This window comes from Phodopus roborovskii, unplaced genomic scaffold, assembly GCF_943737965.1.
Source record: "Phodopus roborovskii unplaced genomic scaffold, PHOROB, whole genome shotgun sequence".
NCBI classification, from domain to species: Eukaryota; Metazoa; Chordata; class Mammalia; order Rodentia; family Cricetidae; genus Phodopus; species Phodopus roborovskii.
In genome coordinates, this window is record NW_026126416.1 from 32,465,416 (window position 1) to 32,486,787 (window position 21,372).

The following is a 21,372-nucleotide window of genomic DNA, read 5'->3' on the forward strand; positions in this document are numbered from 1 at the left end:
ACTCTTTTGTGCCTACACTTCCCAGAATCCTTGTCTGCTAGTCCCACCTATCATCCTGCCTCATTGGCCCCAGTGCTTTTTTCATCAACCAATATGAGAAACATGTACAGAAGATATCCCCATCACTTATTTTTAATTTTAAGAATTTTCTTTGGGTTAGGTTAATTTGGGTGTGAATTCTTTTATTTTTAACAAGGATGGCCTTAGACTTCTGTTCTGGTCTCTGCTTTTCCCTGCCATGTGCTGGAATTACTGGCATGCACTGCCACACTAAGTTTTATATGGTACTGGGTATCCAACCCAGGGCCTTATGTATGCTGGGCAGTTACTCTGTATGTTGGTTTTGCTTTTTTTTTTTTTTTTTTTTTTTTTTTTTTTTTGTGGTGTTGAGAATATAACTCAGGGTCTTATACTCAGTGAACTACTTTATTGCTGAACTACATCTCCAGGTAGGACATTTATATAAAAACATTTCTCAGTATATATATTCTGCATATGGATTGACACATAACAATGTGGCATACAGTTGTTTACCACCAGATGATTTATGGACAATTTATGGGTGGGCTTTAAACAATGTGATGTGCTAAAAAAATTTTGTAATGTAATATGACTGAATTCTCTTATATATCAAGGAAATGGGAAGACACGATGACCTTTGGTCCTTATTCTACATGTTGGTAGAGTTTGTGGTTGGTCAGCTGCCTTGGAGGAAAATCAAAGACAAGGTAATTTTGAATTGTAATATCAGTTTTGGTAGGGGAAAGAATAAAATTTTCTCTTCAAGCTGGGTGGTGGTGGCATACACTTTAATCCCAAGATTTGGGAGACAGAGGTAAGCAGATCTCTGTGAGTTCTAGACTAGCCTGGTCTACAGAGTGAGTTCCAGAATAGCTAGGGCTACTCAGAGGAACTCTGTCTTGAAATATTAAAAGAAAGAAATTCTCCTCAGTATTTTTGTTGAAAATATACTTAGTATAATTTAGTCTTCATATATTGAGATATCATGTAGAACAGATGGACATATCATTCAGTGCACCCCTAGCATGTTTAAGTCCCTGGACTCAATTTCTAGCACTACAAAAAATAGTAAGTGAAAAAAAAAAATTTTTAAATTCACATAATCCCTCTTATAGGTATATAATTTTTATATTTGAGTATCAGTTTAGTTGTAAACTGTATTTCCAACTTTGAAAAAAAATCCACTTACATATGAAACTTAAAATCTATAAGCAGCTTCACTGCATTATAGTATGTAGTAGAGAATATTATGATTTTTCTATGTATAGTAAGAATAGATAAATCTTATAAGAATATAATTTCTGATATGAATTATAGGTTTTAATTCTTAATTGTCAGGTTATTTTGTTTGAAAAGCTATTAATACTACCTTGGTAAAGGAAAGTAACCCAGTTTAAAGAACTCTTGGGGGCCATCAGTTAATTCACTGTTACAGACTCCATATCACTCTGTTAGCTTTGCATTTTACTATCTTCCCTTCCCACTTTTAAGGACTGTGTAAAGCCATTAGTGAGTGCTTCTCTTGCTTTGTACTTAACCACTTTCACCCCATAGCCTGGTACATCCTCTTGAGATTGTTAGCTGTGGGCTTGTAATCATAGCTTCCAAAAGCAGCTGATTTGGTTCCTGTTCTCTTTACTTTCCAGGAGCAAGTAGGTTCCATTAAGGAGCGGTATGACCACAGGCTCATGTTGAAACACCTCCCTCCCGAATTCAGCACCTTTCTTGACCATATTTCCTCTTTGGATTATTTTACAAAACCAGACTACCAGGTAACCATCTTTGTGAGTTCTGTATGTTGATTTTTCTTTTAGTCTTTGTTTTTACTCATTGTAGATTTAAGAATGTCAGAATTAAGTATGGAAGGTGCCTATAGTAACATTATTTAATACAGCCCGAGAAAAGTAAAGTTAACATGATGATGATGTGGGGTATATATGAATATGTATGTGAGAGAGAATGAGAGTCAGAGAGTCTTTTGGGTGAACTTACTTCATGATTAGATTTATTATGTAGCAAATTTTTCTGTTCTTGATGTGATTTACTTAATATATAGAGTAGTGGTTCTCAACCTGGGGGTCAAGTCAAATGATCCTTTCATAATCGTAGCAAAATTATAGTTACAAAGTAGTAATGAAAATAATTTTATGTTTGGGGGTCAGCACAACGTAAGGAACTATATTAAAAGTGTCACAGCATTAGGAAGGTTGAGAACCACTGATATAGAGCATGATGGTAATTCTTATTAATGACATACATTTTTTAGTAATTTCTTGACCAGAAGGAACTATACAGCTAGATAATATATCTGTTGAGGGCTGTCCATGCTGTTGGCTGGCAGTCAATAAATGCTACTAGCTCTGTCTGGGGCCACTGAATTAATTATGTAGTATAGCAGTTAACAAGCCTTTTAATGATCAGCTAGGTTTACTTTAAATTGAAATGCTCACGGAGAGAACCTGGTCAAAGCTTAATGCCAAAGCAGTTGTTCTATTGAAAACACAAATGAAGCCCCTGTTAGCATATAATTTTATCTTCATTGGACTTCGATGCTTGCTAATGGAAACATTTTGTTTTGTTTTTGAGACAGGGTTTCACTGTGTCACAGCCTTGTCTCTTCTGGAACTAACCCTTGTAGACCAGGCTGGCCTCAAACTCACAGAGATCCATCTGCCTCTGCCTCTGCCTCTGCCTCCCGAGTGCTGGGATTAAAGGTGTGTGCCACCAACACCGGCAACTAATTGAAGTTTTAAATTCTAAAGTGTTGCCAGTGTCCATACCTATCCCAAAGTGATTTCATTTTCATATATAGTGAAATTACAGCTGTTATTTAAGGTATGGACAGGCTATAAAGCAGAATCAACAAACCTTGGGTCTAAGACTTAAGTGAGTGAACTTGTCTTCTTTCCCATATGACTATTGATATAATAAACTGCACACAGCTTTGTCTACCAGATTGAGGCAATACATTGTATTAGAGTTGTTCTTGTGTGTGTGTTGTGTGTGTGTGTGTGTGTGTGTGTGTGTGTTTAAGACAGAATCTTAACTATGTAGCTCAGGTTGGCTTCAGACTTACAGTTTCCTTTCCTTAGCCCCCAAAAGTGCTGGGAATAGACTGTTGCCACTATGCCCAGCAAAAATGTCCTTCTTTAAAAAAAAAAAATCATATTTATTTATTTTATATATAATGGATGTTTTGCCTGCATGTTTGTCTGTGTCTCTGCCTGGTATCTGTAGAGGTCAGAAAAGGGTGTTGGATTCCCTATATTTTAGTTAGGATTAAAGACATTTTGTCATCACAGCCTGGCTGAGTACTGATAAATTTTTATTTATTAATTCACAAAATCCTAAATGAATCACATTTGCCTCTTACTTATTTTTATAATCACCAGCTAATATTTGAAGAGTCTAGTTAAATTGCTGTTACAAGTTTTTCATTTTGATACTAAGAGTCAGGTCTATCACTTAGTAACAGAACAAAGTATGGTTATTTTCTTTCGGGGGAATCATGGAGTAGGTATGATACTTTCTGTGTTTTATACACCATAAACAATCAGATTCTTTCCTGCTTTCTGGTCTTTCACAAACGAGTGGGAGAGAACAGGTGACAGGAAAGGGTAACTTAGCGAAATGTTGGTACAATTCATTGGAGTATTTTGGTGACTCAGTGTGGCATCAGTGTTCAAGAAGGTTTGAGCTTGCCAGGCGGTGGTGGCCAAATGAAGAAGAAAATTAAGAGGAAGAATGTTATAAGCAGATGCAAGAGTGTTTGCCTACTACATCCTTAAGTAAGAGAGGAATTGAAATAAGACAAGGGAGCTTAATATCACAAAAGGAGTAAATGGTTTGAAGTGAGTTGGAGAAACAGGAGGACGGATGCTGCAGGGCTTTATAGCTTTTAAAGAAGTTTGGATTTTATTATAAGTGAGCAGAAAGCCTTGAAAACAAACAAACAAAACAAAACCAGGGACATGGTGATCCTTGTCGTAGGACTTCTTTGGATCACCAGCCTCCAAATAATGACACAGAGACTTGTTATTAATTATTAAAACTTGGCCTTAGCTTAGTTTGTTTCCAACTACCTCTTAAAACTTAACCTGTTTCTGTTAATCTATGTTCTGACATGTTGCTTTTTACCTCTCCTCCATTCTGTATGCTAGACTTCCTCTGTGTCTTGTTGGCCACGCCAGGGAGAGGGAGAGGGAGACTTCCAGACTTTGTCTGGAAGTCCCACCTATGTTTTCCTGACTAGCTATTGACCATTCAGCTCTTTATTAAACTAATCAGGTGCCTTAAGAGGTAAAGCAAAATAGATATATCTTCACACAATGTAAACAGATATCCTGCAACAGAGCCTATTTGTGTTTCTTTTGAAATTTACATTCACATTTTTATGTAAGGAGTTGTATATACCAGGGTGCATATACAGATCAAAGGACAAAGTATAGAAGTCAGTTCTCTCCTTGTACCATGTGGAGTCTTGTTGGGTTTGGCAACAAGTATCTTTACCAGCTGAGCCAGTTTTACAAATTCCCTGTTTGTGTTTTAAGAGAAAAGCTTTTTCAGTTGCGTGCATTCCAGGAAGGCAAAGGAGACTTAAAAGTTGAGTTGGAAAAGTATTGAGGCAGTGCCTTGGAAAGAAGAGAAGGAATAGGTTGTCTAAATGTCATGTAAATTTCTTGATCATGTACCTCACTAGTCAGTTTGTTGTGGCTTTGCTAGGCAACTCTCAAGTGGTCTTTTGTGCATACAGGGTTTTTGTAGTCAGGGGAAGAACGAGTGTGGATGTTTGTCCAGGTCTGGGAATGATCTGCTACACTTTGGCTTACTAGCCAGAACTCAATCACACTGGTCACGTTCTACTTGTAGTGGAGTAGAAGGATGGTCTTCTGTGCCTAAGAGGATAGGGATAATGATGGCCTTGACTCGGATATAAGTAGTAGAAATGGAGAGAACTGGGTCATTTCTTGTCTCTCTACTCCTTTAACCTTTCCTCCTTTCATTCTCATTGTACTTGTATGATTGGGCTGTTTGGTCCCCGCCCTTATCCAAGCCTGTCTTAACTTTGCTTATCATGCTCAATTGAAAATTCAGCCAAGATGTTTACTTCTCCAGTCTGTTCCATTCCCTACTATTTAGGATGAATTTCTTGAGATGAACTTTTTATTTATTTTTTTTGAGACAAGGTCTTTCAATGTAGTCCTGAATATCCAGGAACTCTATAAAGACCGAGATGACCTGGAACTCACAGATTCCTCCCTGCCTCTGCCTCTCCCAAGTGCTAGTATGAACCATTGTTCCCAGCTTGAATTCAACTGTGAAAAGCCATACTTTATTATGTTAACAAATGCGCCCTTGAGAGTCATGGGCGTGTTTCTCAGTTCATGCAAGAAGTTAACATGAAAGGATGAAAATATAGCTTAACTCTCTAATGACCATTAAAAGTTAGAAATTTAGAAAAAAGTCCATAGCATGTATTTAAAAATCACCCTAGCTGCATGCAAAGCTCAGGAAAAAAGAAAAACACATGAAATAGCTTGATCACAATGACTGGTTTCTGGATATTATTATTATTATTATTATTATTATTATTATTATTAGTCACCTAGTTTCTGAAGAATGTTGTTATCCACAACAACAGTCTGGGAACTGTTGTGGGTCATCCTGTCCACAAAGAAAATTAATAACTAAAAGATGGAACTCATAGCAAAAAGGGAAAGACAGAGAAAACAAGAGCCTCTGCTAATAGATAACTCCCTGACTGGAAAGTACATTCTCCCAGCCGCTCAAGGACAAGGCTACTGAGCCCGCTGGTTCTTGAGAAAGAAAACCATTCCCTAACCTTGCAGGTGTGCTAAATCTCTGTAACCTAGGAAACCTTACTAACCATTCCAAGTTTTGAACTATCCCATGACCTTGCTTTTAGGCCTAGTGAAAATAACAGGCTAGCTTTGAAACTGGCCTTGTTAGCTTTGATGTAAATCCTATAAAAGCTATCTCAATTCTGCCCTCGAGGTCCTCAGTCCTTTACTTCTGTGTGGCATATGACTGTGGACCCCAGTGCACTTGGAATAAAAACTCCTCATGCTATTTGCATCAAGACCGCTTCTCATAAATGATTTGAAATGTCGTCTTTCCTGAATGGGAGCGTGTAATGATAGAAAAATATTCTTGGTGTTGAACAAAGAAACATGTGAACCAAATGAAAGTAACCAGCAGTTTCTTTTTGTAAACATGGTATGCCATGACCCAGGCCAGGCTAGCAAAGTAGCTCATGTAACTAAGATGGCCTCAATCTATAATTCCTAATGTAAGGGGATGATTGTTAGCTGTTTCTCATTGGCTGAGGTTTGACATCACAATCTACTCCTGATTGGCTAGTTTGGAAGGCATCCCAGAAGTCATACAGGAAAGGGGTAAATGGCCATTATGTTGTGGGAATACAGCAGGGTCTTTGGGTAAGCAAAAGTTTTACCAGTAGGGGAGATTAAAATATTTGAATTCATGCCTTTAATCCCAGCATTTAGGAGGCAGAGGCAGTTGGATCTTTGTGAATTGAGGGCCCCAATTGCCTACATAGCAAGTTCTAGGCAAACCAGGGTTACACAGTGAGAAATTTCTCAACAAACAAAAATAAAACAACAGCAAAAAAATTGAATTTCTTTTAAAGTTTTACAGGGTGGTGAGAGATTATTATTGGTCCTGGCAGGCTAGCCTCCTTTGATAGGGAATTTTTTTTTCTTACTATTCCTCCTTTTTATTATACATTTTCTATTTTTCCCTTAAAACTCTGCCAGCACATGCTGACTTTCTAAAGTCTCTAGAGACAGAAAGTGACCAGAGAGTGTTTGGTAAATGTGGTCTCTATGAGCCTCTGAAGGAGGCCTCTGACACAAGGATTTAACTTTTTGTTTGTTTTGTTTTTGAGACAGTGTTTCTCTGTGTACCTTTGGAGCCTGCCCTGGAACTCACTCTGTATACCAGGCTAGTCTCAAACTCACAGAGATCTGCCTGTCTCTGCCTCCCAAGTGCTAGGATTAAAGGCATGCTGGTTACTTTTCTTTATGGTCTTTTTACCCTAAACTAACTAACCAAATGTTACCTTCTATTTTTATCCACCCCAAACCGTTGCAGCTATACAATTGGGGCAGTGTTTGATTTGTCTTCTTCCAGCTGAATGGGGTTTGAACATAGCATTCAGGTTACTCCTCCACTAGGTCAGTCTAAAAGACCCCAGAGGTGCATCACATTGGTACTTACTTTCATGTAACAGTCATGTGTAAGGGAGAAAGGAAGTCCTTGACTGATGCCTGAAGAGAGATGTGAGAAAGTGGTAGAGGCAAGCAGAATAATCCAGAACAAAGGATATTTTTAAACGAACAAATCAGAGTTCATTAGAATCTCATGATGGGCTTATAAAGTGACTTGTTGATTGATGTCTCCTCTTTTTTCCTTGGGACTCCAAGGATAGTCTCTATAACACTAAACCCAGGATCTGCTTTCAGGCATTTTGATAGCTGTTGGCGTAGCCAGAATCATTGTTAAGTGCCTTCCAAGTTGCTTCAAGGAAGAGGAAAAGAAATTTAGTCATTGTCTAATTTTCTGATTAAAATAATAGTGATTTTTCTGACTAAAATGATAGTGGGCCTGTCTCTCCAGGCTGTAAGAACAGGCAGCAGTGAGCCAGGGTCTGAAATGTTCCATCTGAGCAACAGTTTTTTTTTTTTTTTTTTTTTTTTTTTTATGTCAAGGAGAAAATCACTAGTGATAAACATAACAATCATTTAGCCTTTAGTTACATTTTCATCTTGGTTATTAAGATCATGTGGGTGAGCTTTCTTTCAGCTTTCTTTTCCCTTCTGGAGAAACACTCAACCATCTTAATCTTCATAAATAAGTTCTTCTTTACTAAAAATATTTCCATATTTTCATTCTTCTAACATTTTCTTCTCTTTACCAGTTTTCTTTCTTCATACCATGAAGCATAAAAACTAAAAAAAATCCCATCTGTTGTGAGAATTTTCATCATGGGAGAAGACTGAGCAATGCCAATCAGTCCAGAATTCATTCACTCTCACAGGGTTTACCTGGAAGGACTAGTGAATTTATTTTACTGGGCTTACTTATAGCACATGAATGTGGAGTTACTGACAGAAGTGTGTGGGTGGCTTGAGAGCAGCTAAACTGGAAAGCAAGTCTTCACTGTGTGGATGATGGCTTCCTCCTTCTCCCTAGTCTTCCTCAGCATATATATCCTACCTCTTCTCTTCAAGGCCAGTGCAGTTAAGACAGATTTACATACATCTAGCTGGGAGGAGTGCTGGATATTCTCCAGAAGTATATTAGTCTTCTGTGAAGGAGTATCAACAAGCCAGCTATGAGCATCTCGAAACAGGCATTGCTGCTCTTGGCTCTGTGGCTTAGAGGTTAGTGCTGTGGAATACCACCTTAATAAAAGAAAGCCATACCCAAGCTGTGTGCTGTGCACTATGATAAAAGCCACATCTAGGCTACAAAGCCCTGTGGTGAGGATTGTGCTTCAGCTCCTTTGTAACCATCTGTAATCCAGTTCCAGGGCATCTCATGCTCTTTTCTGGCCTCCTTGGGTACCAGGCACACATACATAAATGCAGGCAATTGCTCATACACATAAAATTTAAATTAGAGAAAAACTTTTTAAAATTAAAAACAGAAATCTTGGAAACAGGTGATACTGTGTATCTTTTAATTGTCCTCTGTCTTGCTAGGTCTATTCTCCAGAGGGTGAGTGCAATACAATGTATTTTCAGTACATATGGAAAACATATGGCTGAATTACCCCAAAGAGCAGAGGAGCAAAAACTAAGTGCATTTCTTTACCCATTTCATCTACTTATGTATCACAAAAGAAAGTGCAGCACTTTCCTTTGCATTGAGTGACCTTTGAGTTAGCCAAGCCAACATTATACTCTGTGGGGTAAGTGCTTTATTGGTCTGCACTTATTCAGTTAGAATTCAGAAATCAAGATCCTCAGTGAAGTTCAGTACCTGCTACAAATAATTCCTGTTCATTTTCTTCAAATGGCAAGTTAAAATTTAATATGGAAATAAAACACTGAAAGCGATTGTATTTTGTGCTAAGAATAAGAGGATTAATCCATTGAGTCTGTGTTTGATGATGGCTGAAAACTAGCATTAAACATCTTTGTGGGTTGTATGTGAGTAGGTATTGAACCAAAATACTTTAGAAAATACATTTTAGTTAAATTTGTTATTAAAAATCATATATAACCCTTTCTCAAAAAATCATACATAAACATTTAGAAATTACAGAGAAATAGAAAATTCATCAGAATCTCATTTTGATTGCCCTTTCTGTGCCTTGAATAATGTGCTTTAAAAATTCATTTTATTGTATGTCCCAGTTTAACAAAAATGAACTGCTTTAAACCGTGGTATAATGACTTATACCACATATACATTATAGCACACATGTGAAGGTGAGGATGCAATTGTATCACTAGAGCCAAGGTAAATGATAAATGGGTGTTTACTGGGGACAATTGCACCGAAAAATACAGAGTGTTTTCCTGCTCTTCCTACCAGATCTGCTGACCCAGCAGAAAGAGAACACAAAGGAAAGCCAAGCCTCAAGCTCCTCTCTTTCCTCTTAGGTCCACCTGAAGCCACACCCAAAGGGTTGTGGCCACCGTTTGAGGTCCACAGACCAGATGCCTATACACATGTATGATAATAATAATATTAATAAAAAGCTTAGAAAGAACTCAAGAGAACCTTGATTTAGAAAATCCTGGATCCCAGTCCCCTTGCTTTCCTCTCCAAGTTTCCCTTCCTCCTTCCAGCCCTTTCTTTCTGCCTCCTTCCTTTTCCTTTTTTCCCCCCTTCTGCAGTGTGGTCTGAAGAATCAGATTCAGGGCCCTAACATATTGGAGAAAAGTACTATGCAGCTGAGTAACATGCCCAGCCATTCTTGTTTTCTGTAACCCTGTACTTCTGGGCTATATTTTCTGGGGTATGCTGGGCTATAACATAGGTAACCTACATAAACAAAATTAGGATCAAAATAATTTCCAAGATTTTATAATCATACCTTTTCTAATTCCTCTCCTCTCTGTTTCCTTTTCTATATAATTTTCCTTTATTTAATTAAGTGAAAGTTAAAGTATTTCTTCTTGAAATATTTTTAAAGTTACTGTTATCTGTAAGGCAGTGTTTTAGTTCCTGAAGAAGCAGTGATGAATGAGATCAGATATGCACTGGCTTCTTGGGGTTTACAGTAGGTTAAAAGACAAAGAAAAATTAAGTACATCAGAATGATGTAGACTTATGTGATAGCGTTGATACTCCTGGTGAAAGCATGCTCTCTTAGGTTATTTTTTAGAACACTACATATATTCTAGGGTTTGGGTTTCACTGGCTACTCCTAACCTTTGTTTCCTTGGTATAGTCATATTCTTTACACCCACTTACTAGGTTACCGCAGGTCTTTGTTCTCAGACCTCTTTGCTAAGGTCATTAAGTGAAATTACCTGGCCCTATGACTGTAAATATTGGTATTTATATGCTAATGGCTCATCAGCAGAATATCCCAGTCACCAGCTCACCACTTTCCATTTCACTACAATTTACCCAATGGCTCAGGACAGAAGTCTAACTTAGCCTTATTCTCACAGTTTTCATTGGCTTTGTTGGCAGGGTCTTTCATCTCTTTGAAGTCATATCCAAATCACTACTGTAACCATGATGATTTAGCTAACAAGTAGCCTCCTAGCTGGTTCTTAGCACCTTTACCATCCCTGTCTCTGGCATCTGTTGTCTGTTTAATAGCCAGAGTCATTTTTTTAAACCTCAAAGATGTGGGCAAATGCTCCAGTGAGAAGTGCTGGGTTCAAGCCTGGGCAGGAACTGTAAAAATGAATTACAGAGGTCAAGATACTTGCAGAGACAATATTATAGATCTTCTGTAAACAAAATATTTCATACAACTATACACCGGTACCACAATCAACATTAGTTAATTGTCATCCACATAATCCCAGCTTGTTTCCCTTCTTTGAACTGTGAATTTTGAAGGAAATCATCTTATAAACCCTCTTTGTGGGTCTGGTATGCTTTCTGCTGTAGAAGATGTTAAGTTTATTACTGTTGGCTCACTCTAGCTTGTTTCTTTGTTGTTTAGCTTCTTACCTCCGTGTTTGACAACAGCATCAAGACTTTTGGAGTGATTGAAAGTGACCCTTTTGACTGGGAGAAGAGTGGAACTGATGGCTCCCTAACTACCACCACCACCTCTGCCACCCCTCAGCTGCACACCCGCCTGACCCCTGCTGCAATCGGGTATGTCCTGCACAGCTCAATGAGTTCTGCCTGTTCTGAATGCAGGAATTCCCGCTAGTCCATCCCAAGCCCCTCAAGATGTGAAATGCTAAGACATGTAGGAAAACCTTGAGCATTCCCTTAAGTTAATCTTTTTCTTACTTAGGCTTTTGTAATTACTTAATTCAGAAAATGCTAATGGTTCATTCTGTGAAATGGAAGCTTAGAACATGTTGATATCAAAGGTACAGTGGGTTTTCCTCAAAACAGAGAGAGCATTATTTGTATTTCTAAAGGATATAGATGGGGGTGTGTGTGGCTGGAGAGATGGCTCAGTGGTTAAGAGCACTGACTGCTTTTCCAGAGGTCCTGAGTTCAAGTCCCAGCAACCACATGGTACTCAAAACCTTGGGATCTGATGCCCTCTTCTGGCTTAAGGTCATACATGCAGATAAAGCACTTACATAAATCTTTAAAAAAAAAAAAAAAAAAAGAATATATATATATATATATATATATATATATATATATATATATATATATGGGAACCTCAAAGAATGAGTTATAATTATTCTTTGTTTGTTTATTTGTTTTTGGTTTTGAGACAGCTTTCTCTGTATAGCCCTGGCAGTATAGAACTTACTCTGTAGACCAGGTTGGCCTGGAACTCAGAGATCTACCTACCTCTCCTCAAAAGCTGGGATTCAAGGCTTGTAAAAAAAAAAAAAAAAACTACCACACAGAATAATCATAATTATTTCTAACTGTACTGTGTTTAAATTTCATGGGAACAAAATGTGTAGACTTATGTAGAATATTAGGAATTGTTATGATATGCTTCCATCTATATTCTTTTTCTTATTTTCTGGGTTTATTTGTTTGAGACAGAAGTTTTGCTCTATAACTAAGGTAAACTGAACTTGTAATCCTTCTGTCCTCACCCTTCTGAATCCAAAATTACTCTAGTGTACCCCACTATGCCCAGCTATTTCCATGTGTGGAGGGGTTTTTTATGTTTATGTATATGGGTGTTTTGTCTCCATGTATGTATATGTACTATATGAATGCTGGGTGTCCATAGAAGTTAGGAGAGGGTGTCAGATTCCCTGAAACTAGAATTATAAGCCACCATTGGGAGCCAGGAGCTAAACCCAGATCCTCTGCAAGGATAAATGCTCTTAACTGCTGAGTCATCTCTCCAGCCATGTTTTATTTAATGTTTTTCTCTTTTAATTATATTAGATAACTTTCCTTTTGAGTTATTTGTTTGTTTTGGGTTTTGGTTTTTCAAGACAGGGTTTATCTGTAGCCTTGCCTGTCCTGGAATTCACTATGTAGATCAGACTGGCCTCAACCTCAGAGATCTGCCTGCCTCTGCTTCCCTAGCGCTGGGACTAAAGATGAGTGTGCACGTGCGCGTGCACCCCCCCCCCCCACCGCCGCTGAGTTTTTTTTTTTTTTCAGGCAGGGTTTCACAATGCATTCCATCTGGCTTTGAATTCATTGTGTAGCGTACAGGGTTTGAATCTGTGGATCTTCCTGCTTCAGCCTCTTGACTCTGGGGTCCTAAGTGTGTGGCATCATGCTTCTTTTTGTTGTCAGACCATGAGCTGATGATAACCTCATACTGACTGGTCAGGCTACATTCCTTACCACCTTCCTTCTTCCTTTCCTTTTCTTTTCTCTCTCTTTCTCTCTCTCTCTCTCTCTCTCTCTCTCTCTTTTTTTAGACTTATTACTATTTTATGAGTGTTTTCCTTACATGTTCTAGACCCCATAGCCTGGTGTCCACAGAGTTTAGAAGAGGATGGCATATCCCTTGGAACTAGAGTTACAGATGAGTGCAGGCCAACATGTGGATGCTAGGAACTAACCCTGGGTCTTCAGCATGATCATCAAGTGCTCTTAACCTTTAAGCCATCTCCCCGGGCCCTACTTTCTCTTTTTTATTTTCATCTTTCCCTCCCTCCCTTCCATTTCCCCCCCCAACATGTGTGTGCTGCCTAATGATCTACTAACTAAGCTAATTCCTCCCCTCCCCTTTTGTCTTCATATCCCTGAACATGCCATGATTTTCTTAGTGAGGAATTATTTCTCTCCTTTTGTCAAACTCTCGATTAAGAGAGTTTAGGAAAAGGAAAAAGAGAAATAGGGAAAGAATAAAAAATCAGGGATAAATACAAAGGAGAAGTCTGAGTCATGTGGAAGAGAAACTGTATAGGTTCCTGTAATTACAGCCCTGGCTGTCTTGGAACTTGCTCTGTAGACCAGGCTGTCCTTGAACTCCCAGTGATCTACCTGCCTCTGCCTTTCAAATGCAGGGACTAAAGGTGTGCACCACCATGCCTGGCAAGGGTGTCTGTTTTTGCTGCTCACAGTAATGGCATTGAGGGTTTTTTTTTTTTTTTTTTTTCTTTTCCTGTGTTTAGATAGTTCAGGTTACTTGTTAGAAATTTCTTTGTATGCTAAATATTGTACTCAGCCAGAAATATTTTTTAAAATACTAGTATTGGGGTTGGAAAGATAGCTCAGCAGTTAAGAGCACTGGCTGCTTTTCCAAAGGACCTGGATTCAATTCCCAGCATCCACATGGCAGCTCACAACTGTCTGTAACTCCAGTTCCAAGGGATCTGACACCCTCACACAGATATATATGCAGGCAAAAAGGTACAGGAAAAAATAAAAATAAATCATGTAAAAACAGCATTAGTATTTATGGAGCATAGAGTTATCAAAGGACTTTTGAGTTAGCCTCTCATGGACCAGTAGGCTGAGTGATGATAATTATATAAATAGGACCTGGAATTCATTCAAAAGAAATCTATGTAGCCAAGCATGATGGAGTACTCCTGTAATCCCAGGATTTAGGATAAAAGTAAGACCTATATTTTCTGTTCTTCTCATGTAGATATGTATGAAGTCTGTAATTTCAGAATTTCTGACTTTCTCCTTTGTTTTCCTTAGGGCCTTAGTGAACTTTATAATGAAAAACAGCATACATAGTTTGTTTCACTTTTGGGTTTTTTTTTTTTGGGGGGGGGCATCTTAGACTCTTTTGCCAGTTGGTTTTGATTTCTGTTTCTGTGTTTTTTGTTTGGTTTGGTTTAGGGATTTTCATTTTGTTGTTGTTTGTTCTTTTTGTTGTTGTTGTTGTTCTTTCTTTGACAGGGTTTCTCTGTGTAACAGCCCTAGCTGTCCTGGAATTCCCTTTGTAGACCAGGCTGGCCTCAAAATTACAGAGATCTGCCTGCCTCTGTCTTCCAAGTGCTTCGATTAAAGACATGTACCACCACCACCCCTTGTTCATTTGTTTTAAAGAGTAAGAGAAAGGACATAAAATTAGATGGATAGGAAGGAGTTCTAGGAGGTGAAAAACATGATCAAAAATATATTGAATGAAAAATTTTAATAAATGAAACCATAGTACACATTTTATATAAAAAAAATCATCTAACCCCTATTTATTTCCTTATATTCCTTATACTTCCTATGTATAATTGTGTTTTAGTTACAAAAATGTTAAGGAATAGAAAATTTTATTTTATTGAAGAAAGCTTCATGGAAAGTAGAGCAATGTTTCTGACTTTTAAAGACGTCAGCAAGGGCAGTGGTGGGACATGCCTTTACTCTAGCACTTTGGGAGCAGAGGCAGATGGATCTCTGAGTTCAGGCCAGCCTGGTCTACAGATTGAGTTCCAGGACAGCCAAGGCTGCAAGGTAAAACCCTGTCTTGAAAAACAAAACAGAAACAAACACCCCCCCCCTTAAAAAAACAAGTTTTATGTTTTAACTCTTAATTATATCGTCTGTCTCATGGTTACTTTTTGATTCTGGTCTTTTGAAATTGTCTGTTTTCCTTCCCTCGTGTTTCAGAATTGCAAATGCCACTCCCATCCCAGGAGACTTGCTCCGAGAAAATACAGATGAAGTATTTCCAGATGAACAGCTTAGTGATGGGGAGAATGGTATCCCTGTTGGTGTATCACCAGATAAATTGCCTGGATCTCTGGGGCATGCTCGCCCTCAGGAAAAGGATGTCTGGGAAGAGATGGATATCAACAAGAACAAGATAAAGCTTGGAATTTGTAAGGCACGTATTTCTTGCATTTCTTGCGCAGGAAGTGATCTCTTCCTATATTTACTACTTTTCTCTTACTGCTATACAGTTTAGAGTGTGTGTGTATGCAAAGGTCAGAGGACAACCTGCAGGAATTCTTCTCTCTATCATGGTAGTCCTAGAGATCAAACCCTGGTCATCTCCATTTCAGCTTTCCGTAATTACACCAGGGAAGAGCCCCCAGACTGGTTATCCAATACTAGGTACTCAACCCTGAAATTGTATACATACAAGTAACTTCATATGGACTGAGCAGGTTGGTTGGAAAAACAAATAAAACATTTTTTTTTTAATTTTCTAAAAACACATGTAATCATTTGTTAGTATTTTAGAGGCTTCAGTGATTTCTTCCATGTATAATATTTTAAATATTTTTCATGTTTCATTTTTATGTTTTTTTTTTTCTAGGCTGCTACTGAAGAAGAAAATAGTCATGGTCAAGTCAACGGTGTTCACAATGCTCCAAGCCTTGGCTCACCAATTCGTGTCCGATCAGAGACTACTCAGCCAGACAGGGATGTTCCATTAGTAAGGAAGTTACGCTCCATTCACAGCTTTGAGCTAGAAAAACGTTTGACACTAGAGCCAAAGCCAGATACTGACAAGTTTCTTGAGACCTGGTATGTAATGTATCATTTTTCTATCATATTAAGAAATTCTTGTATTTCTATAATGCTAACTCCATTAAGCTTCCATTTGTTCATATCATAGTTATATATCATCTGTTTTTTTTTTGGTTTCTTTGAGACAGAGTTTCTCTGTGTGGTCCTAGCTGAACTGTATTTTCTGTGACTTTGTTAGAAAGTGAACTCTTTGAGGCAACAGTGTAGAGGTAGAACGGGCACAATAAAGGCAACATTAGACAGGAATGAGGGGAACTCACAAAAAAAAGATTCAGTGGGAAAATACGTAGTAATAAGTTTATCACTGTGCCCTATAGCACTCACATCTCCCAAGAAAGAAGAAAAGAGAAAGTTTAGAGATCTGTATATACATACCATAATGATTGTTGCTTTTCATCAATTAGGTACATTTTCTCTATAACAAATTTTGGTAATAAGATGGAAATGAAAATGTAAGATTTGAGGTGTATTTACAATTAATAAAAGGCTTTTAAAAAATTACAATGTATGTGATGATGCACACTATGGTTCCAACTTGGAACTGTTAGCAATGAAATGTTCATTTAAGAGAAGCCATGGATTTGGGTTGGGGGTAGAGTGCCTGCCTAGCATATAAGAGGCCCTGTGTTCAGTCCCCAGAAAGACATAAAACTTTGTGTTGTAGTAGATGCCTGTAAGTCTCAATTCTAGGAAGGTAGAGGCAGGAGGATCAGAAATGCAATGTATATGTTATTACATATACAGATATGATCAAAAGGATGGATAAGACTTGAACACTGCTTTAACCATTTGAACTACAGCTAACATGGGAAAGAGCAGGAATAGCAAATAGAGAACATCCTCAACCCTGTGAAATTCTGAGTTTTTCATACGCTCTCATCACTCTTTTGTAAGAATGGTGGAGTTTATCAATATATAATAAAGTTTCTCTAAGGACAATTAACTTCTTTCTGTTTCCTCAAGCATGGAGAAAATGCAGAAAGATTCCAGTGCAGGAAAGGAATCTGTTCTCCCTGCTCTTCCTCATAAGCCTTGTGTTCCTGTTGTGTCCCGCACTGACCACATCTGGCATTATGATGAAGAATACCTCCCTGAGGCTTCCAAGCCTGCCTCTGCCAACACTCCAGAGCAGGCAGATGGTGGCGGCAGCAATGGATTTATAGCTGTTAACTTAAGCTCTTGCAAGCAGGAGGTTGATTCCAAAGAATGGGTGATTGTGGACAAGGAGCAAGACCTTCAGGATTTTAGGACAAATGAGGTGTTAGGCCATAAAACAACTGGAAGCCCTTCAGATGAGGAGCCTGAAGTACTTCAGGTCCTTGAAGGATCACCTCAAGATGAAAAGATCCAAGTAGGTCCTTGGACTGACAACCACCACTTAAAGGAAAGCTCAGGTGTGGTCTTAGCACTTTCTGCGGAATGTCCTGCAACAGCTGCTTCAGAACAGTACACAGACAGGCTAGACCTCCAGGCTGGAGCTGCTAGTCAGTTCATCACAGTGACTCCCACAAGTCCAATGGAGGCACAAGCAGAAGGACCCCTGACTGCGGTAAGAAACTGCTTCTGTTATTATTTTGTGTTGTCTGCTCAACGAACATGCTACTAATAAGAGAGAAGACTGAAGCTAGAGAGATGACTCAATAAGTAAATTATTCGCTATACATACATGAGGACCTGAGTTCAGATACTCGGGACCACATAAAACCCAGTCATGGCAGTATACATCTGTGACTCCAGCACTGAGGGGTCAGGGACAAATGGATCCCTGGATCTCAGTCTAGTCAAATCACTGAGTTCCAGATCTAGCGAGAGATCCTGTCTCAAAAAATAAGGTGTGTCCCCACATGCAAGCACATTCCCACAACTCTATACACACATACACTGATAAAAAAGAAAAGGCTATCCAGCATGATTGGTCACAACTATAATGTCAGAATTTAGGACGCTGTATAAAGAGGACCACTGTAAATTCAAGCCTAGTCTTGGGTACTTAGCCAACCTGGGCTACAGAATGCAGCCCTGTGTATAAATAAATGAATAAACAAAAGCAGAAAAGAGAAGGTGGGTTAGTTGATCAGTTAAGATTGTACAATAATTAGAGGCTTAAGTTTAGCAAATGGATACATGTAAACAATTAGTATTTATACTAAATTCTATAGTCAGCCTGCAATAAGGAAAAAATAAAGCCAGGAGTGATGGCACTTAACTTTAATCCCAGCACTCAGAAGGCAGAGGCAGCTGAGTCTCTGTGAGTTCAAGGCCAGCCTGGTCCACAGAGTAAGCTCCAGGACAGCCAGGGCTACATAAGTAAGCTCCAGGGTAGCCAGGGCTACCCTGTCTTGGAAAAAAAAGAAGAAAATAGTAATTTAAGTGAGCTTTTCTTTGTTCTGGCAAGCTTAATACATGAAGTATCACTATAACCTAATTTTGCAATGACATTTATGATTAGACTACAAGTTCTGCCTATTCATGTGTATACAAATTATTATAAAATTTTTTATCATCTTGAAGAATTTCATTATGCATCTGCTAAGAAAGACCTGTGTTAAACTATTTGTAGTAGTTTGTTCTGAATATACTGTTAACAGGTCTGAGCCTTTTTTTGAAATCTCTACCCAGAAATTTCTCATGTTTTACGTTTCTCTTATTTGTGAGATGCCCACTATAGAAGATGTAGAATCTCGAGCCTGGCTTTCAGAGCTTCTACTTTTCTAAGTCTGGGATAGAATGAACATCATTTTTAAGTGTTTGAAGGCAGTTGTGACCAAGTTCTCTGAAAAGGACCCTTTTGGAGGAACAGTACTGCCAGCTCTCACCCCTGGGCAAGCCACTGTTGAGAACCAGCTCTCACCCTGAGCATGCCACTGTTGAGAACCAGCTCTCACCCTGAGCATGCCACTGTTGAGAACAGTTGCCTCTTCAAGGCAGACAGTGGCTTGGTGAGCAGACGGTGCCCCAGAAAAGCCAGCCTCAGGCAGTAAGGAATGCAGCAGTGTCAGGCACCTGCAAGCACACTCGCTCTGACACAGATGACAGATACCAGGCTTCCTTACATTTTTATAGTCATTAGGAAGCTTTCCTTTCTAATATAATAGCCTCAGCATTGTTCCCCAAATTAAAAAAAAAAAAAATTTTAAACACATTGTGTTTAAAACACTTGGAAAAAAGCCAGGCAGTGGTGGTGCACGCCTTTAACCCCAGCACTCAGGAGGCAGAGGCAGGTAGATCTCTATGAGTTTGAGGTTAGCCTGATCTACAAGAGCTTGTTGCAGGATAGCCTCCAAAGCCACTGAGAAACCCTGTCTCTATACTGGTGAAATTTCACTTTATGAGCAATGTCAATGCTACAAAATAGAGAAATAGATTACTTTTTACTTCTTTTCCAATCAGAATTTAGTTAATTGATCTTCCCTCCCATCCCTTCCAGGACTGCCTTGTACAATTTTATAGGTTGTTTGTGGCATAGAGAAGACTAGCCCAAGGGTAAAATAAGCTAGGGCTAATATCTAGTCCAACCTGAGTTCTGTTTTGTTAAGGATTTCCCCCTATTCCCCTGAATTGTTTAGGATTTTAGCTCATGCTTGTAAATCCCAGTACTCAGGAAACACAGGAAGGAGTATTGCTGCATATTCCAAGCTGGCCAAGCTACAGAGAAACTCACTATGTAGACCAGGCTTGGTCTTGGACTTGATCTGCCTCTTCCCAAGTACTGGGATTAGAGGCATGTGCACTGCCCCCTCCTCAGCCTATACTGTTTTTTGTTTTGTTTAAATCTATGTGTATGAGTGTTTTGTCTACATATATGTCTGTGTCTCATGTGCATGCCTGGTACCCAAGAGATCAGAACAGGGTGCCAGGTCCCCTGGTGTAGAGTTACAGACAGCTGTGAGCTGCCATGTGGGCACTGGGAACTGAATATAAGAGCAGCAAGCACTTTTGACCTCCAAACCATCTCACTAGCCCCCAAAATGTAATTTTTTTTTTGTGACAGGGTTTTTGTGTGTAACCCTGACTGTCTTGGCAGTCCTAGAACTTGTTCTATAGATCAGGCTGGTCTCAAACTCAAGAGATAGAGATACACTTATCTCTGTGCTGGCGTTAAAGGTGTGTGTTGCTACCACCTGCCAAAATGTAAATTTTTAACAGGTATTTGTAGCTTAATTAATTTTGGGCAGTGTAACAATCAATACATTATTCTACTACTTGTATCAATTCTAAATTGTCCTTGTTCATGGGTCAATATGAGATATAGATGTTATATAGCTTCCATATTATTAACAAAATAAAACAAAAAACCAGACTATTTGGTACAAGTATTTAATTTCTGAAGGTTTTTATTATACTTGAGCCAATTCTTTTTTTTTTTTTTTTTTTTTTTTTTTTTTTTTTTTTTTTTTTTTTTTTTTTTTTTTTGCATATAGAGTATTTTTTATTTAATTTTATATAACAAAGTCTAATTAAGTGAAAACAAACATTTATACACAATATTTGGGAATTTGGGCGTCGTTCTTTCCAAACTACTTCCTGCTGGTAAGGGGCGCTGTCTTGGGGGATTCGAAGAAGATTCAGATATCCTAGCTGTAGTCTGTAGGGCTGTTTTGTCCAGCTGTTTGGAATGTAGGATCAGCTTGTACTCTGTTTCAGGCGGTCTGGTGTGATCAAACCACATTAGTCTGGAAGGAATCCACATCTTTTCATTTTCTGTGGAAACAAAAATAGAAATACTTTTCCCCAGTAACTTGTTCTTCAACTTAAATTTTGGAGTCAAAGCGTTTTTTTTTTTTTTAATTATTTTACATGTCGATCCCAGTTCCCCCTCCCTCCCTCCCTCCCTCCCCCCAAGCCCTCCCTCCCTCCTTCCCTCCCTTTTGCCCTCTCTACCCTCTCCCATGCACTCTAAACACCCTCCCCTCCCAACCCCCCACCACAATACAATATGTAGGGGAATGCCATCCAGTTGGGGTCATGTAGATCTGACAGGTCCTGTGAAGTAGGGACTAGGGCTTCTCTCCTATCTCTAGAATAAGGCAGTTATCCCTCCATGGGGGATATGTTTGCAAAGTCCTTTTGTGCACCAGGGATACATCCTGGCTCCACTGTCTGAGGTCTCTTAGACTGTTGAGCCAATTCTTAACATGATGTAACTAAAAATTAATGTTGTTCTTCCTGAACTATATGAATTAATTCCATTTGGTAGTTTCCTTGATTATAATAAATAAATAAATAAAACTTCTATACTCATCAGTATGTAGGCTTTAATATTGGGCATTAATAAAATTATGAGAACTGAAGGAA

The 21,372-nt window shown here is 38.6% G+C and overlaps 1 protein-coding gene across 6 annotated transcripts in view; it reads left to right on the forward strand.

Annotated features, from left to right (window-relative positions):
* Ttbk2 (tau tubulin kinase 2) overlaps positions 1 to 21,372 on the forward strand; it is a 98,319-nt gene that overhangs the window by 64,873 nt on the left and 12,074 nt on the right. For all 6 annotated transcript variants that reach the window (XM_051183612.1, XM_051183616.1, XM_051183615.1 and 3 more), the window contains 6 exons: positions 636 to 728; positions 1,668 to 1,793; positions 11,201 to 11,358; positions 15,211 to 15,427; positions 15,863 to 16,074; positions 17,041 to 17,626. In XM_051183612.1, the coding sequence (XP_051039569.1) occupies positions 636 to 728; positions 1,668 to 1,793; positions 11,201 to 11,358; positions 15,211 to 15,427; positions 15,863 to 16,074; positions 17,041 to 17,626 (1,392 nt within the window). The remainder of the gene's footprint in view (positions 1 to 635; positions 729 to 1,667; positions 1,794 to 11,200; positions 11,359 to 15,210; positions 15,428 to 15,862; positions 16,075 to 17,040; positions 17,627 to 21,372) is intronic.